Genomic DNA, 18,183 nt, shown 5'->3' on the forward strand with positions numbered 1-18,183 from the left:
CGGGGGCCCCGGGGAGGAGGCGCTGAGGTCGCCGCCCAGAGTGGGGGAGGGGGCAGACTACCGGGGTTGTTGGAGGTGGGACAGCGTCTCGGCGAGGGTGCCCCGAGACTCCGGGGTGTTGGGTGGGGCCTCGGTCGCCGAATCCCGTGCCGGTGCCTCCCCCAGTCAAGCCCCCTATGCTTGCTGCCAGCCGCCGCCCTTGCTGGTTTTTCCTCGGAGGGCCGGGCCGAGGGCAGAAGGTACTGGCTTGTAAAGGTGTTGGGGTCGCTAATGGGTTGGGACTCGGGGGACTTGCGGAACCTCCAGGAGCTGCCGCGTTTAGAGCAAAAGTTAGCTCTTTTGCTCTTTTCTAGCGCGCTCTCCCCGCTGAGCCGAAGAACCTAAGTTGCTGCCCACCCTCGTCTTCAATCTCCAGAGGGTTTAGGTGTCGGCTGCGACGCGTTGACCACCCTCAGGGACTTCACGCTCCAGACAGAATCCGTGTAAACTGTTCTTGCGGCGCTGAGCCAAAACCTAAAAGTGATAGCTGAGCTCTCCCCACCCCCGCGCGCTCTCCTAGTTCCACTCTGTTCTTCAGTTCGTTTTGACCGCTTAAAGGTGGTGTAGGGTTTCACGTTCCTTTTCCCACCCCTGGAAAACACACTTGGCATTTGCAGTTTCTTAGTTAAGCTTTCTAAAAACAACCTTCAATACTTGAGGGAACAGTATTCCACTTTTTTTCGTTTTGCATAACTTTTTTTTTTTTTTTTTTTGAGGATTCTGGGTCACGCCCGAGTCAACTAAAAAGTTTGGTTTCGTAAAAATGGACGTACTTAGTAAAGGTCTTTTTTGTTTCTTGCTGTATACTCTTCATTACTCTTGCTATTTGGAGATACGGCAAACAACATCAAACAAAATTTTTTTCTTTATAGTTTTGCCATTTGCTAGGTAAAAAGTGTTTGTTGCTGTCATTTGTTTTTGATTTCAAGTAAAGAGAAGAAAATGAAATCTCATTACAGCCAACAGTTCTGGTTTGTAAATTAAGAAAAGTTAGCATGCAATTTTTTAATTCCTGCTTTTTAGTGTCTCAAGTAAAATACGAATACATTTTGTTTGTAGAAGCTCAATAAAAATGAAGCAAAAATCCCTTTGATCCCTCCCATTCAATTTCACTCCGCCACCCTTAGAAATAATATTTTCGGTTTTCTGAATATTCTTCCAGACCTTTTTGTTTGCATTCTTAAAAGTACATATGTATATGTACAAATGCTAGGGTGTGTGTGTGTGTGTGTGTGAGAGAGAGAGAGAGACCTGAATACATGGTGTCATATCGTAAGCATTGTTTTAACTTCTCCACATTTTGGAGATCTTTCCATGGCAGTGAAAATAGATTATGTCTTTTAAATTATTACGTAGTATGTAATATTGTGAAGTACTGTAGTGTACTCAACCATTCTTCTTTAAGTGGACGTTCGCCCTTACAGCATTGTAATGAACATCACTATACAAGCTTTTGTGCATTTGTTGTAGGATAAGTACCTAGAGTGGTGATTAATCATTTTAAAATTGAACATAGCTAGAGTCTGCTTTTTTAAACTATTTACCAAAAAAAGTGTGTAATATTTCTTCTAGAATTTATTTGTGGAGAGAGAACTTAATTTTAGCTTAATAAAACAAACGTTAACGTTGTTTTGCATGAATACATTGATAATTTGGTCCTTTTTATCAGTTGGACAGTTTAAGTACTTGTATACAGTTCTATATTTTAGTGTTTTCCTTTGGTTCAGTTACTGCAGCTATATCTACAAACGGGTTAATTAAAGTATAACAAAACCAAATACTTTCTTTTTCCTCTCCTACTCAGACTCCCTAATGGAAATGGAATTTGAATATTGGGTCTAGGGGAATTGAAGGGTTCACTGACTATAGTAGAAACCCTGAATTATAGTTTTTCAGATGTATATACATATATATATACACACACGTACATACAGGGAGTTCTTTATCTTAAATAGTATTTTAGATATGATAATATACTCTTAAAATAGGACATTTTTGGAATGACTTCCTTTAAAAGTGGTTTTCTAAGTACTTGAAAATACTTTTTGAAAGTATCAAAACTTGAAAATGTTTTCAAAGAACTAATTGATTGGCCTTTACCCTTAGTAGACCTTTGTGCTGTTATTCAACTCTTCTGTACTACAGTGCTGATCTTGGCCTTGCATTCAGGAAACAGCAAAATCCACATTGGTAATGTTTGAATTAGTGATTTTTTTAAAAAGATGACTTTCCCTCCCAGTTTTATTGGGATATAATTGACAATTAAAAATTGTTATATTTAAGGTGTACAACTTAATAACTTCATATACAATCAAGTTAGTTAACATATCCATCACGTCACATAATTACCATCTTTTTTTGTGTGTGGCGATAAAATGACTTTTTAAAGTTGAGTACTCTTGGCTGGGTGCGGTGACTTACGCCTGTAATCCCAGCATTTTTGGGAGGCCAAGGCGGGTAGATCACTAGAGGTCAGGAGTTCGAGAACAGCCTGGCCAACATGGTGAAACCCCAGTCTCTACTAAAAATACAAAAATTAGCCGGGCGTGGTGGCGTACACCTGTAGTCTTAGCTTCTTGGGAGGCAGAAGCAGGAGAATAGCTTGAACCCGGGAGGTGGAGGTTACAGTGAGCCAAGATTGCGCCACTGCACTCCAGCCTGGGTGACAGAGGGAAACTCTGTGTCATAAATAAATAAAGTATGGTACACTTAGAAAGCCTTCCTTTTAAAAGTCAAATTCCAAGTTAGGATTTTCCTAAGGAAATAGATTCCTTTTTAAGACTTTAATATTTAAACAGTATGATTGTCTATCTACAGGGTTGTAGATTTAAGTATTTTTCTGATACATTTTCATTATTTGTTTTTCTACAAATTTTTAGCAGTGAATTACTGCTAAATAGTAAAATTGGGATAGAACAAATGGATAGATTTTTCTCGTAGCTTTTACATTTCCAGTTATTTCACCATAGCATTTGCCCTTTCAATGGTAGTATTCAAACTTTGTAATTGATTTTACATAAACTGATTAATTACCTCCTTTCTTCCCATCAAAGAAAATTACACTTCACCAAACTTCCTGTTATGTTGTGGGAATGAAGATGAATAATTTCTCATATGTTATTTGTGATTAAAAGATGTGTTTACTTAGAGCTGGCAAAACCACAAGATTCACCTGGGCCAATAGAGTGCTGTTTTAGACTAGCATGGATTTCAAGGATAGGCCAGGGATTTTAATCTTTGTGAGCCTGGTCTAAATTTCAATGTAGAATTTTTTTTTTTGGCGGGAGGCGGGGGGCAGGGTGAGGCAGGGTCTTGCCCTGTCCCCCAGGCTGGAGTGCAGTGGCACCATCATGGCTAACTACAGCCTCCACCTCCTGGGCTCAAGGCCATCCTCCCACCTCAGCCTCCTGGAATTTTTTTTTTTTAAAGAATAATTATTGAAGTCAGAGGTACCTGTAGGTTTAAATGTTTAAATGTAATAGTTTCTCAAATTACTGTATACTAGTTGTAGAGTAGTGCTTTTGGAAATCAGTGATTAGCCACACAGATGTTATTTTCCCATATATATACAGTTTTATAAAGATAAACATCGTTAATAAACTATTATTTCAATACAATGCTGGTTTCTACTCACATTTCTTTCCTTTTGGACAGACACTCCTACAACTTTCTGACACTTCTAAATTAAAAGATAGCAATTGATAAAAAAGTAATTATAGAGTACTTTTTGAGGGAGTTTATTATAATGTGTAAAATGTGTAAATTATGATTAGGCAGCCAGTGACAATTTTTTAGTGGAGATTGAATCTCATCTTTCTGTAAGGGGTTTATGAAGTCAATGTCCTTTGAATATCATTAGCGTCAGTATGTATTGAAATGGATAATTTTGTGTATAGATTACTCTAGTGCATCTTGAATACATCTGCGTTCTATATTACCAGGTTCTTCATAATATGTTGCCAAGTTACAGTATATTTATTATACGAAGATTAGTAACTTCTGACTTTTGCCTCTTTTTTTTAGCCATTGGGGAAAAGTTAGTGGAATATTTGTATTTTGTTTTTTTAGTGTTGAAATTTCAATGAAAGCTGAAAAATGTATGATTTTAGTATTGAAAAATGACAGTCAATTGTGACAAACATAAGATAGAGTATATTGATAATTCCTTAAGGCAAGACACCAAAGGCATATTAGCAGTCATAACAACCGTAGACACTATGATAGCTGTACTGTGGGTTTCATTGCTTCCTGAAATAGGATGAATCAAGTTATAAGTGCTTAGAAGGTTTAGAAGCTTCTGGTAGCATAGAGCTTATGTTACAGGTATGCTTTAGATCAGTGTTTTAAAAATGTTTTTAAAACGATCCATGATAAAAATACATTTATGTGGCAACCTGTGATATACACAACGAAAATAAAGGATTCCCTAGATGTATATATAAGCCTTACTAGATGGGATGCATACTGTTTTTTTTCATATTCTTAAAACTGTTGATATTGAGCTGGTGGAATATGCACTAATGAGCCTCAGCTTGTTTGGAAAATTGTTCTAGATGGTGTGTAGTTCTTATAATTGTAATTTAATGTCGCTTCAGGTTTAAGGTGGGTAGTCTTCCACAAGTACTTGAAGGAGATTTAAAAAAATTTTTTTTAAACACTGCTGATGGCTAACAGAGAAAATGTAAATAGTGAACCTTTATGTACATCTTGGAAAAAATAACTAGGGTTGAACACTTTTAAATCTTCTTGGGTAGATACCTACTGTGGGATTGCTGAGTTGTATGGTAAGTATGTTTAACTTTATAAGAAACTTCCAGACTGTCTTCCAAAGTAATTCTACCGTACTGCATTCCCACCAGCAGTATATGAGAGTTCCAATTGCTCTAAATTGTCATGAGCATTTGGTGTAATGAGTCTTCCTAATTGTAGCCTTCATGGTAGGTGTGTAGAAATATATCACTGTTGTTTTAATCTGCATTTCTCTTTTTTTGTTTTTGAGACGGAGTTTCGCTCCAGGCTGGAGTGCAACGGCGTGATCTTGGCTTACCGCAACCTCCGTCTTCTGGGTTCAAGAGATTCTTCTGCCTCAGCCTCCCAAGTAGCTGGGATTACGGCATGCGCCACCATGCCTGGCTAATGTTGTATTTTTAGTAGCGATGGGGTTTCTCCATGTTGGTCAGCCTGATCTTGAACTCCCTACCTCAAGTGATCTGCCTGCTTTGGCCTCCCAAAGTGCTGGGACTACAGGCGTGAGCCACTGTGTCTGGCCTTTAATTTGCGTTTCTCTAATGATTAGTGATGTTGAGTATCTTTTCGTGGCTTTTATTTCTGTTTTATTTATTTTATAGTCTGGTTAAATGTTGAGGTTTACTTTTTAATATTGTAAGAATTCTAAAATTATTTAAATAACAAGTCCTTAATCAGATATGTATTTTACAAATATTTTCTCTCAGTTTGTGTCTTTTTTTTTTAACAGGTTCTTTTATAGATCATACTTTTTATGTCCTATCTAAGAATCTTTACCTAAACCAAGGTAACAAAGATTTTCACTTTTTTTTTTTCCTGGAGATTTTCTCTTTTTACGTCTTGCATTTAGGTCTGTGAACAATTTCGAGTTAAGTTTTATATATGTTGTAAGAGTCGAGTTTCATTTCTTTGCATATTAATGTGCAATTGATCCAACAGTGTGTGTGAAAAGACTACCTTTTCCCCTTTGTTGAAAATCAATTGACCATAAATGTATACGTCAATTTCTTAGCCACATTCCATCGATCTAGCTTCTTGTCTTTATATCGAGGATTGAAATCAGCTAGTGTGATACTTTAAACTTGTTTTTTTTTGAGATAGTCTTTCCGTGTCGCCCAGGCTAGAGTGCTGGAGTGCAGTGGCTCACTACAAGCTCCGCCTCCTGGGTTCACGCCATTCTCCTGCCTCAGCCTCCTGAGTAGCTGGGACTACAGGCACCTGCCGCCACGCCCGGCTAAGTTTTTTGTATTTTTTAGTAGAGACGGGGTTTCACCGTGTTAGCCAGGATGGTCTCGATCTCCTGACTTTGTGATCCGCCCGCCTTGGCTTCCCAAAGTGGTGGGATTACAGGCGTGAGTCACGGCGCCCGGCCAAAACTTGGTCTTTTTTTTTTTTCTTTTGAGACGGAGTCTCGCTCTGTCGCGCAGGCTGGAGTGCAGTGGCCGGATCTCAGCTCACTGCAAGCTCCGCCTCCCGGGCTTAGGCCATTCTCCTGCCTCACCCTCCCGAGTAGCTGGGACTACAGGCGCCCGCCACATCGCCCGGCTATTTTTTTGTATTTTTTTTAGTAGAGACGCGGTTTCAACGTGTTAGCCAGGATGGTCTCGATCTCCTGACCTTGTGATCCGCCCATCTCAGCCTCCCAAAGTGCTGGGATTACAGGCTTGAGCCAACCGCACCCGGCCCAAAACTTGGTCTTTTAAAAAAAATTTATAGTTATCCTGGCTATTCTGAACCCTTTCCATTTCCATAAAAATTTTAGAACCAGCTTGTCAATTTCTACAAAAAGACTTGGGATTTTGTGTTGAATCTATATATTATTTCAGGGAGAACTGACATGTTTACAATAGTGAATCTTCTCATCTATGGTTCTAGTTTGTCTCCATGTACTAAGCATTCTTTGATTCTCGGCAGTGATTTATACTTTCTGGTGTTAGGTTTATCTTTAAATATTTCATATTTTTAATGTTATTTTAGATGATTTTATTTATTTTTACTTTTTATTTGTACAAATTTATGGGTACATATGCAATTTTGTTACATGCATAGATTGTGCTGTGGTCAAGTGAGGGCTTTTAGGGTATCCATCACCCGAATAACGTTCTTTGTATCCATTAAGTAATATCCTCCCACCTCCTCATTCTTCCACTCCATTCTGTATCATTCCACTCTCTGCATCCGTGTGAACACATTTGTTTAGCACACACTGATGAGTCAGAATATGTCATACTTGTCTTTGTGTGCCTCGCTTGTTTAACCTAAGATAATGACCTCCAGTTCCATCCACGTTGCTGTTTATGACATGATTTCATTCATTCATTTTTTTTTTTTTTGAAATGGAGTCTCGCTCTGTCACCCAGGCTGTAGTGCAGTGGCGAGATCTCAGCTCACTACAAGCTCCACCTCCCGGGTTCACGCCATTCTCCTGCCTCAGCCTCCCGAGTAGCTGGAACTGCAGGCGCCCGCCACTATGCCTGGCTAATTTTTTTTTCGTATCTTCAGTAGAGACAGGGTTTCACGGTGTTAGCCTCGATCCCCCGACCTCGTGATCCGCCCACCTTGGCCTCCCAAAGTACTGGGATTACAGGGGTAAGCCACCGCTCCCGGCCTGATTTCATTCCTCCTTATAGCTGAATGTTATTCCATTGTGTATATATACCACATTTTTTTTTTTTTTTTACCTGTTCATCCATTGATGGACACTTAGGTTGATTCCATATATTTGCTGTTGTGAATAGTGCTGCAGTAAACATACTGGTGCACATATCTTTTAGATATATTAATTTCTTTTCTTTTTTGTAAAAACCTACTAGTGGGATTGCTGAATGGAAAGGTAGTTCTATTTTTAATTCTTGGAGAAATCTCCATACTGTTCTCCATAGAGGCTGTACTAATTTGCATTCCCACCAATGGTGTGTAAGAGTTCCCTTTTTTTCACATGATAACTAACATTGTTTGTCTTTTTAATAAAAGCCATTCTGACTAGGATAAAGTGATATCCCATTGTGGTTTTGATTTGCATTTCTTTTATGATTGGTAATGTTAAGCATTTTTTCATATACCTGTTGGGTGTATGCTTTTGAAAAATGTCTATTCATCTCTTTTGCCTACTTTTTAATAGGATTGTTAGATTTTTTTGGTTGTTGAATTGTTTGAGTTCCTTGTATGGTCTGGGTGTTAGTCCCCTATTGGATGAATAATTTGCAAATATTTTCTGTCATTCAACAGAGTTGATTGTCTCTTTATTCTGTTGATTACTTCTGCCGTGTAGAAGCTTTTTAGTTTAATTGAGTCCCATTTGTCTGATTTCTAGTATCTTTATAGTTTTGGGTCTTACATTTTTGTCTTTAAGCCACCTTGAGTTGATTTTTATGTATGGGTGAGAGAGGCATTCAATTGCATTCCTCTGCATGTGGATATCTTTCTCAGCACCACTGACTGAAGAGGGTTTCCTTTCCACAATATATGTTCTTATCAGCTTTGTCAAACATCAGTTGGCTGCAAGTATGTGACTTTATTTCTGGGTTCTCTATTCTGTTCCATTGACCTGTGTGTCTTATTTTTATACCAGTAACCTGCTGTTCTGGTTAGTATAGTCTTGTAATATAGTTTGAAGTCAGGTAATGTGATGCCTCCAGCTTTATTCTTTTTGCTCAGCATTGCTTTGGCTATTGGGGCTCCTTTTTGGTTCCATATGAATTTTAGGATTGTTTTTTCTAATTTTGCAAAAAATTATCTTGGTATTTTGATAGGGATTGTATTGAATCTGTAGGTTGCTTTGTACAGTATGGTCATTTTAATGATGTTCTTCTGAATATCCAATGATCATGGGATGTTTTTCCATTTGTATCATGTTTAATTTCTTTTAGCAGTGTTTTGTAGGTCTCCTTGTAGAGATTTTTTTTTTTACTTCTGGTTAAATATATTCCTAGTTCGTGTGTGCGTCTGTGTGTGTGTGTGTGTGTTTGTGTGTGTGTTATTATTTCCTTTTTTCTTTTTGAGACGGAATCTCACTCTGTCACCCAGGCTGGAGTACAGTGGCGCAATCTCGGCTCACTACAACCTCTGCCTCCCAGGTTCAAGCGACTCTCCTGCCTTAGCCACCGGAGTAGCTGGGACTACAGGTGTGTGCCACCATGCCCAGCTAATTTGTTTTTGTGTGTGTATTTTTAGTAGAGACAGGGTTTCACCATGTTGGCCAGATGGTCTCAATCTCTTGACTTCGTGATCCACCCGCCTTGGCCTCCCGAAGTGCTGAGATTACAGGCATGAGCCACCACACCTGGCCTGTTTTTTGTTTTTTGTAGCTATTGTAAATGGGATTGTGTTCTTGATTTGATTTTCATCTTGAATCATTATTGGTGTGTAGAAACACTGCTAAGTTTTGCATGTTGATTTTGTGTCTTGCAAGTTTACTGAATTCATTTACCAAATCTAAGAGTTTTGTGTGGAGTCTTTAGGTTTTTCTAGATATAAGATGATATCATCATTAAACAGGGATAATTTGACTCCTTCCTTTATAATTTTGATGCCTTTTGTTTCATTCTCCTGCCTAATTGCTCTGGTTAGGACTTCCAATACTATATTGAAGAGTGGCATACTATATTGAAGAGTAGGCATCCTTGTTTTCTTCCAGTTCTTAAAGGAATGCTTTCAACTTTTCCGTATTCAGTATCATGTTAGTTACAGGTTTATCATATATGGCCTTTATTATTTTGAGGTATGATCTTTCTGTGCTTAGTTTACTGAGGGTTTTTCTTATGAAGGGACGTTGAATTTTATTAAATGCTTTTTTTGCGTCTATTAAGATGATCGTATGGTTTTTGTCCTTCGTTCTGTTGATATGGTGTATCACATTTATTGATTTGCATATGTTGACCTATCCTTGCATTCCCGGTATAAAACCCACTTGATCGTTGTGTGTTATCTTTTTGATTTGGTGTTGGATTTGGTTTGCCAGTATTTCATTGAGGATTTTTGCATTTGTGTTCCTTAGTTTGTAGTTTTCTTTTTATTCTGTATCCTTTGTTTTGTGTCCTTCTTTGGTTTTGTTATCAGGGTGATTAATGGCCTTATATAATAAGTTAGGGAGGGGCCTGTCCTTGATTTTTTGGAATAGTTTCAGGAGTATTGATATTACTTCTTTGTACATTGGGTAGAATTTAACTGTGAAGCCATCTGGTACTGGGCTTTTCTTTGCTGGGAAATTGTAAAAATTACTGATTAATTCTTGCTGCTCATTACTGGTCTATTCAGATTTTCTATTTCTTCCTGGTTCAGTCTTGGTAGGTTGTGTTTTTCTGGGAATGTATCTATTTCCTGTAGGTTTTCTAGTTTATGTGTATAAAGTTCATTATAGTCTGTGTTAATCTTTGTACTTCTGTGGAATCAGTTGTAATGTCTTCTTTTTCATTTCTGATTTTGTCTCTTCTCCCTTCTTTTCTTGGTTAGTCTGGCTAGTGGTTTATCAATTTTTTTAATCTCTTTGAAGAACCAGCTTTTCATTTCATTGACCTTTTGTGTTTTTTTTTTTTTTTTAGTCCATATTTCATTTGGTTCTGCTCTGATCTTTATTTATTTTCTTCTGCTACTTTTGGGTTTGGTTTGTTCTTGCTTTTCTAGTTCCTCGAGATGCGTTCTTAGATTATTAATTTGTAATCTTTCCACTTTTTTTTGTGGGAATTTATTGCTGTGTTCTTCTTAGCACTGCTTTTGCTATATCCACAGGTTTGGTGTGTTGTATTTCCGTTTTCATTTGTTTCAAAAAATTTTTTTAAAATTTCTGTCCTAATTTCTTCATTGACCCTATTGTCATTCAGGAGCATGTTGTTTAATTTCTGTGTATTTGTATGGTTTGTAAAGTTTCTCTTGGTATTGATTTCTAGTTTTATTCTGCTGTTATGTGAGAAGGCACTTGATATTTCAGTTTAAAAAAATTTGTTGAGACTTTGTTTTGTGGCTTAACATATGGTCTGTCTTGGAGAATGTTCCATATGTTAACGAGAATATTGTATATTCTGCAGTTGTTGGATAGAATGTTTTGTAAATGTCTGTTAAGCCCATTTGGTCTGAAGTCCAGTTTAAGTCCAGTGTTTCTTTGCTGATTATTTGTCTAGATGATCTGTCTAATGCTGTAAGTGGGATGTTGAAGTTTCCCACTATTGTGTTGCAGTGTATCTCTTTCTTTAGGTCTAGTAATATTTGTTTTATGACTGTCAGTACTCCAGTGTTGGGTGCAAATATATATTTAGAATTGTTATATATTCTTGCTGAGTTGGTCTCTTTAATATTATATAACCACTTTCTTAGTCCTTTTTTTTTCTTTTTTTAACTGTTTTTAGATGGTTTTTTTCTCTTGCCATTTTTAGGATTCACTCTTTCACTTTGACTTCAGACAGTCTGATTATAATGTTGCCATGGTGAGACCTTTTTACACTGTATTTGGTTGGTGACTGCTGAGCCTCTCATATCTGGATCTCTAAATCTCTTAACTATCAGTCATCTGTCCTGTGCTGTGCCAAGGATGAAATAATTCTGTGTTTTGTCTCTCCTTGGTAGAACTTGTCACCCCCAAGTAAGAACTAAGGCTCTGAGAAAGTAAGTTTTGTCCAGTGTAAGTGTAGTATGTTCAAGTCAGATGTTTAAACCTAATTCCAACATTTCTTGCCCCAACCATCTCTATAAGTGATAATTAATTCTCAACTAGTCTAGTAAAGAAGATAGGTATGTGAATAAACAAATTACAAAGTTGTAATTTATTTAATGGTTTAATGATTACAGAACCATTAAAAATGAGGAATAGCTGTATATTTATTGTCATTGAAATACGTTCACCATGTGTTATTTTATTTTTTTTGAGACAGAGTCTCACTCTGTTGCCCAGGCTGGAGTATAGTGGCACGACCTCGGCTCACTGCAGCCTCTGCCTCCCAGGTTCAAGCGATTCTCCTACCTCAGCCTCCCAAGTAGCTGGGACTACAGGTGCCCGTCACCACACCCAGCTAATTTTTATATTTTTAGTAGAGCTGGGGTTTCGACATGTTGGTCAGGCTGGTCCTGAACTCCTGACTTCAGGTGATCCACCCACCTCGGCCTCCCAAAGTACTGGGATTACAGGTGTGAGCCACCACGCCCAGCCATCACCATGTGTTACTGAGTGGTAATACAGATTCTAGAACAGAATGAATATCATGATCCCAGTCGTTTATTCACTGATTTAGCAAATGTATATTGAATGCATACTTTATGGCAGGCACTGTGTTAAGTATTTGGAATACATGGGTGAACAAAGCAGTGTTCTTATGGAGTTTGTAACCTATTAACATAGAAAGACTGCCAGAGTAGAGACAGAATTATAAGAAGCAGCTTGAGGTACAGAAAGATTTGAGTTGGAAGCCACAATGGTGAGTTCATCCATAACAAGTGCGTAATTCTTGGTAGAAGATTCTAGATACCTCTTTGGATTTCTGAACATCTTGGGAGCAGAGGCACTAATCGTTTTGTTCTGGACTATCTTTTCAGTGAGGTTTATATAGTGAATAGCCTTGGAATATATAACAATTCTAAATATATATTTACGCCCAACATTGGAGTACTGAGAGCCTCTTGAGCCAAAGACAAGTTTGTTGTTCAGTTTAATAATGTCTCATTAGGGATAAAGGTCAGGCAGGTTTGCTTGATAAAAGATTTGGGTTCCCCCAGTTCAAGATTCCTCAGCTGTAATTAAAACCCATTGCATGCACAACATCTACCCAGGCCTCTCCAAGTTGCCCTATGGGACTTGGAAGACAAGAGGAACCAGTGTGAACCTAAAGCTCATACTAGTTGCCGTACATGAGTAGTAAAATTTTTTGCCTCCGACTTAGAAGTCTGGTGTCTTTTGCTAGCATCCAAGAAAGGTAGCAGTCCAATTGGTTACCTTGCAAATAGGCCAGACCCTTCACAGCTTTTAATGCATTCAGAAGTGAGTTTATTTTTATTTTAATTTGAGGAGGCTCAGTTTTATTTATTTTTTATTTTTTTTTTGAGACGGAGTCTTGCTCTGTCACCCAGGCTGGAGTGCAGTGGCCAGATCTCAGCTCACTGCAAGCTCCTCCTCTTGGGTTCATGCCATTCTCCTGCCTCAGCCTCCCAAGTAGCTGGGACTACAGGCGCCCGCCACCTCGCCTGGCTAGTTTTTTGTATTTTTTAGTAGAGACAGGGTTTCACCGTGTTAGCCAGGATGGTCTCGATCTCCCGACCTCGTGATCCGCCCGTCTCGGCCTCCCAAAGTGCTGGGATTACGGGCTTGAGCCACCGCGCCCGGCCCGAGGCTCAGTTTTATTAAGGTATCGTTCTTATTTTATGGTGGCTTTTAGCTTCTATTTCTTGGTATTACGTTTAATTACTAAAAGGGTAGTGGATGTTTTTGCTAGTTTGCTCTAGAAGCATACTTTATGAGATGTCTGGACGATGCAGTAAATTTTATCTCCGAAGTCATATATAAAAATGTCATTCAAAAGCTATCTAACCACAATGTCTTATGCCTCTATACATGTTCTAATGTACAAATGTCATGTATAAGAGTTCTTGCTAAAACAGCTTACTTTATCTTCTATTCTTATGTTCTGCCACCATTTTCTCCAGACTGAAATGGCTAGAGCCATGTTTTCAAACCCAGATTTTAAAATTTTGACAAAAAAGTTTCCAATACTTTAATATTTTAGTGAGTTTTAATTGCTGTTATATTATTAATTTGAATACTTTGTTTCTTAACTCCTATAACTCAATGAGATTACCAATCCTTTGGCCAAAAGGAAATGAGTTTTTAAAAATTTATCTTTTTTACCGAAGTTAGAATCTTTTTACAAGCGAAAATCAGATTTGAAAAGTTAATTATCTAAAGTACAACCTACTTCATGAAAACACGTTACTAAATTTCACTAGGTTGTTTTATTCCAGTAAATTTAGAAACCATAGAGCATCTCCCTCCCCAAAATAAAAGCCCTCGTAATTATCCATAATTATTTTTTAACCTATATGTTCATCCTTTACCTAGCCATCTTACTAGTTAAATAACATGGAGAAAGAAGTAAAACAAATGGCTTCAAGAAGCTCTTGATTTTGACATGGAATGGCAAGAAAGTGCAATAGAGAAATCTGCCCTTTGTGACGATATACAGAAAGTATAGGCAGGTTTAATTTTATGAGAGATCTCATCAGCCTGGTTACTTAGTTATTGTTCTTTGTTGTTAATTCAGCCTTCCTTTATTACAGCTTCTGAATAAACATGTTTTTTGATCTGTGTTTGGTAAAGATGATTCATTCCTTAAAGGGACAGATTTCTCTTTTTCAAAGAAGGAACTTACTCTGTTTTTGCAATATTTAAACTAGTCTGCTATTGATGGATATTTATGCTGATTTTTAATGTCAGATTTCGTCATTGTAATGTTAACTTTAACATTTCTGAAATTGAGAAACGTTTAAAAATAGTTGGTACTTACTATTGCTGTTTGCCATCCTATTTAAAATTAAAAACCTTACTCCCTACCTCCAGTCACCTTTTATCTCTTTTTCCTGCTTTATTTTTCCACATAGCACTATACTAACTTATAGCACTTATACCGATTGTTTATTGTTTTTCTCCTCTCATAAGCAGGCAGAAATCTTTTTGTTTTACCACTGTAAAATATACTTTACCTGACACAGAGTGAGTACTCAATAAATATTTGTTGAATGAATGAATGAAGAAATGTATGAGTGTCTGTTGTGGTCCAGATACCATGCTAAGCCCTTTCTGTCCTTGAATGATTTTGTTCTTAAAATAAATACAGGCTGGGCGCGGTGGCTCACACCTGTAATCCTAGCACTTTGGGAGGCTGATGTGGGTGGATCACTTGAGGTCAGGAGTTTGAGACTAGCCTGGCCAACATGGTGAAATCCCGTCTCTATTGAAAATACAGAAATTAGCTGGGCATGGTACTGCGTGCCTGTGATCCCAGCCACTCGGGAGGCTGAGGAAGGAGAGTTGCTTGAACCTGGGAGGAAGAGGTTGCAGAGAGCTGAGATTCCAGCCTGGGCGACAGAGCAAAACTGTGTGTCAACAAACAAACAAACAAACAGAAAACTGCATGAGGTAGAGGTATTTTAATGAGGAAAGTAAGTCTTAGGAGAAGGTTAAATTGCCCGGTATCACTCAGTTTATAAATGGTGGAGCTGAAATTAGAGCTTGAGTTTACTTTTCATGCCAGATCCGAGGCTCCTAATTTCAACGTTATATTTTTCTCAGCAACAAATTGTGTGATTTATTTTATTTCTTCTTTCTTTTTAAACAGGAAGAAGAGAATTTATCCAAAGATTAAAACTTGAAGCAACCCTTAATGTGCATGATGGCTGTGTAAGTAATAGTTAATTCTCAACTTTGAAGGGCTTTGATACTAAGTGTTTAAGTGTTTGATGAAATGTCCCAATCCTCCCAGAAAGGATTGTGACTATAATAAAATGGGAGAGTAAAGTTTTACATTAAAATATAAAATTAAATTTTGATTTTAGAAGAGTGTATGCAAGATTTTTTAAAGTGCAGATGAGTTTTCTAATATTATGGAAGGGCTTCCATCTCATTCACTGTGCTGAAACTGCTTTTGTGACTTCATGTCTCCAAATGTAGTGGTCACTCCTTAGAAACTTTAGACATATCACTCAAACATATCTTCTTTTTTTTTCTTTCTTTCTTTTTTTTTTTTTTTTTTTGGGACAGAGTCTTGCTGACATTGCCCAGGCTGGAGTGCAGTGGCGCAATCTCGGCTCACTGCAAGCTCTGTCTCCCGGGTTCACGGCCATTCTCCTGTCTCAGCCTCCTGAGTAGCTGGGACTACAGGCGCCTGCCACCAAGCCCGGCTAATTTTTTTGTATATTTTAGTAGAGATGGGGTTTCACCATGTTAGCCAGGATGGTCTCCATCTCCTGACCTGGTGATCTGCCTGTCTCGGCCTTCCAGAGTACTGGGATTATAGGCGTGAGCCACCGTGCCCGACCCATATCCTCTTTTTTGAAATACTTTTTCTCTTGGCTTTTGCTAACCAGTCTCTTGGTTTTCTTCCTGTTCCAATCCATTGACTTGCTATATCTTCTCTGTCTTAGCTGACTCTTGCACTTATGGTCCTTCACATGTTGGTTGCATAAAAACTCTGTCCTGGTACCTCCCACCCTCTTCTCTCTCCAGCTCAAAGGGACCCTATCTAGTCCTATGGCTAAAAAAAAAAAAAAAGAAAAGAGAAAACATGACTTCTGCCTCTTCCCAGAGTTTATATATCCAGCTGCCTACTTAACATGTCCAGTTGCATGTCTAATAGGTATCCCAAATTTTGCAGATCCAAAACAGAACTCTTTTCAATTTTTATTATAAAAATTTCAAATGTACTCTTAATGTACTTGTCACCTAGACTTAGTAATTATCAAGATTTTGCCATATTTTCTTTTCTATTTTATTTTCTTACCCCATCCACCTTGCTGAAGATCCGCCTTGCTGAAGATATATTATTTTACCCCTATATGTAAGCCTAAAAAGCAATTGACATTTTCTTATATAACCAAAATGCCCTTATGTAATTTAATAATATTTATTTTCTCAGTATTATCTAATATATAGTCCATATTTTCTTGTTTTAAAATGTCTTTTTATTGTTATTTGTTGAAAAGATGATCCAAGGACACCTCTGCCTTGTATATTTTATGCCTTATACCTAGAATTCTCTTCTCCCACTTACCTCTAAAGCTTACCTTCTCATTTTATTTATGTGTTTACTATCTGGCATTATAATTAACAAACCAATTTATTTGTTCATAGTCTACACTTTTGCCCCTGTACCCTGGCATACTGGACCAAGAAAATACCTTCACAAATTTATTTTTTAAATTTAGTATCAACAAGAATGCCGGAAACATATGTGGCACTTTATGAATTATTCATTGGCGAGACAAAGAGTATATTATGTGTTAGATTAATTATTATTTTTTTTTTTGAGATGGGGTCTTGCTCTGTCACCAAGGCTAGAGTGCAGTGGCACGATCTCAGCTCACTGCAACCTCCATCTCCTGGATTCAAGCAATTCTCCTGGCGCAGCCTCCTGAGTAGCTGGGATTACAGGCGCCTACCACCACGCCTGGCTAATTTTTGAGTCTTTAGTAGAGACAGAATTTCACCATATTGGCCAGGCTGGTCTTAAACTCCTGGCCTCAGGTGATTTGCCCACCTTGGCCTCCCGAAGTGCTGGGATTGCAGGTGTGAGCCACCGTTCCTGGCCCCAAGTTTTTTTTTGTAAGTTTAAACATACCTTTGTTCTCTGCTTTCATACTTGATTGGTGATCTGAGTGGACACAGGATTCTAGGTTGGACATTCTTTTCACTCTGTAGTTTTTTGTTTGTTTGTTTGTTTTGAGACCGAGTCTCACTGTCTTCCAGACTGGAGTGGAGTGGCACAATCTCGGCTCACTGCAACCTCCACCTCCTGGGTTCAAGTGATTCTCGTGCCTCAGCCTCCTGAAAAGCTGAGATTATAGTCTGCGCCACCATGCCTGGCTAATTTCTGACTTTTTAGTAGAGACGGGGTTTCACCATGTTGACCAGGCTGGCCTGGAACTCCTGACCTCAGGTGATCTCCCAGTCTCAGCCTCCCAGAGTGCTGGGATTCCAGGTGGGAGCCACCATACGCTACCCACTCTCTAGTTTTCAAGGTCTTATACAAACGTTTTCTAGTATTCACTGTAGCTGGTAAGAATGTTGCCAGCCTAATTACTTTTTGTTATTGTATAATAACTTGAATTACTTCTGTGAGTTACCTCTTATATTTGTGCTTAAATTTTTATATTTTTGAGAGCTTTATTGAGATATAATTAGCTGTACATATTTAAAGTGTACTATTTGATATGTTTAACACATGTAAACATACGCAAAGTCATCACCACATTCCAGATGATAAAATATCGATCATCCCCTAAAAGTTTGGCCATGTGCCCTCTCATTCCTTAACATCACGCTCAACCCCAGTCAACCAATGATCTCTATTCTGTCACTATAAATCAGTTTGCATTTTCTAGAATTTTATATAAATGGAATCACTGACTATGTATCCTTTTTTCATTTGGCTTTTTTTACTTTACATTTTACTTAGAATAATTATTTTGGGATTCATGTTGTTGAGTGTTATCAATAATTTATTACTTTTTATTGCTGAGGAGCATTTATTATATGGATAAATCATAATTTTTATATCTCTTCTCCTGTCAGTGGACATTGGGTTGTATCCAGTTGAGGACTGTTACAAATAAAGTTGCCATGAATATTTGTGTAGAGTCTTTGTATGGACATACGCTTTTATTCTTTTTTGGTAAATACCTTTGAGTGGAATGAATGGGGTCATA

The 18,183-nt window shown here is 38.0% G+C and overlaps 1 protein-coding gene across 3 annotated transcripts in view; it reads left to right on the plus strand.

The window, feature by feature from the left end:
• DCAF6 (DDB1 and CUL4 associated factor 6) overlaps positions 1-18,183 on the plus strand; it is a 145,134-nt gene that overhangs the window by 454 nt on the left and 126,497 nt on the right. For 2 of the 3 annotated variants that reach the window (XM_023207091.1, XM_023207092.1), the window contains exon 2: positions 15,099-15,160. In XM_023207091.1, the coding sequence (XP_023062859.1) occupies positions 15,099-15,160 (62 nt within the window). Of the gene's footprint in view, positions 1-67; positions 240-15,098; positions 15,161-18,183 lie in introns of those variants that run through there. The other variant, XM_023207093.2, reaches the window with a different exon arrangement.

This window comes from Piliocolobus tephrosceles, chromosome 1 (assembly GCF_002776525.5).
Source record: "Piliocolobus tephrosceles isolate RC106 chromosome 1, ASM277652v3, whole genome shotgun sequence".
NCBI classification, from domain to species: domain Eukaryota; kingdom Metazoa; phylum Chordata; class Mammalia; order Primates; family Cercopithecidae; genus Piliocolobus; species Piliocolobus tephrosceles.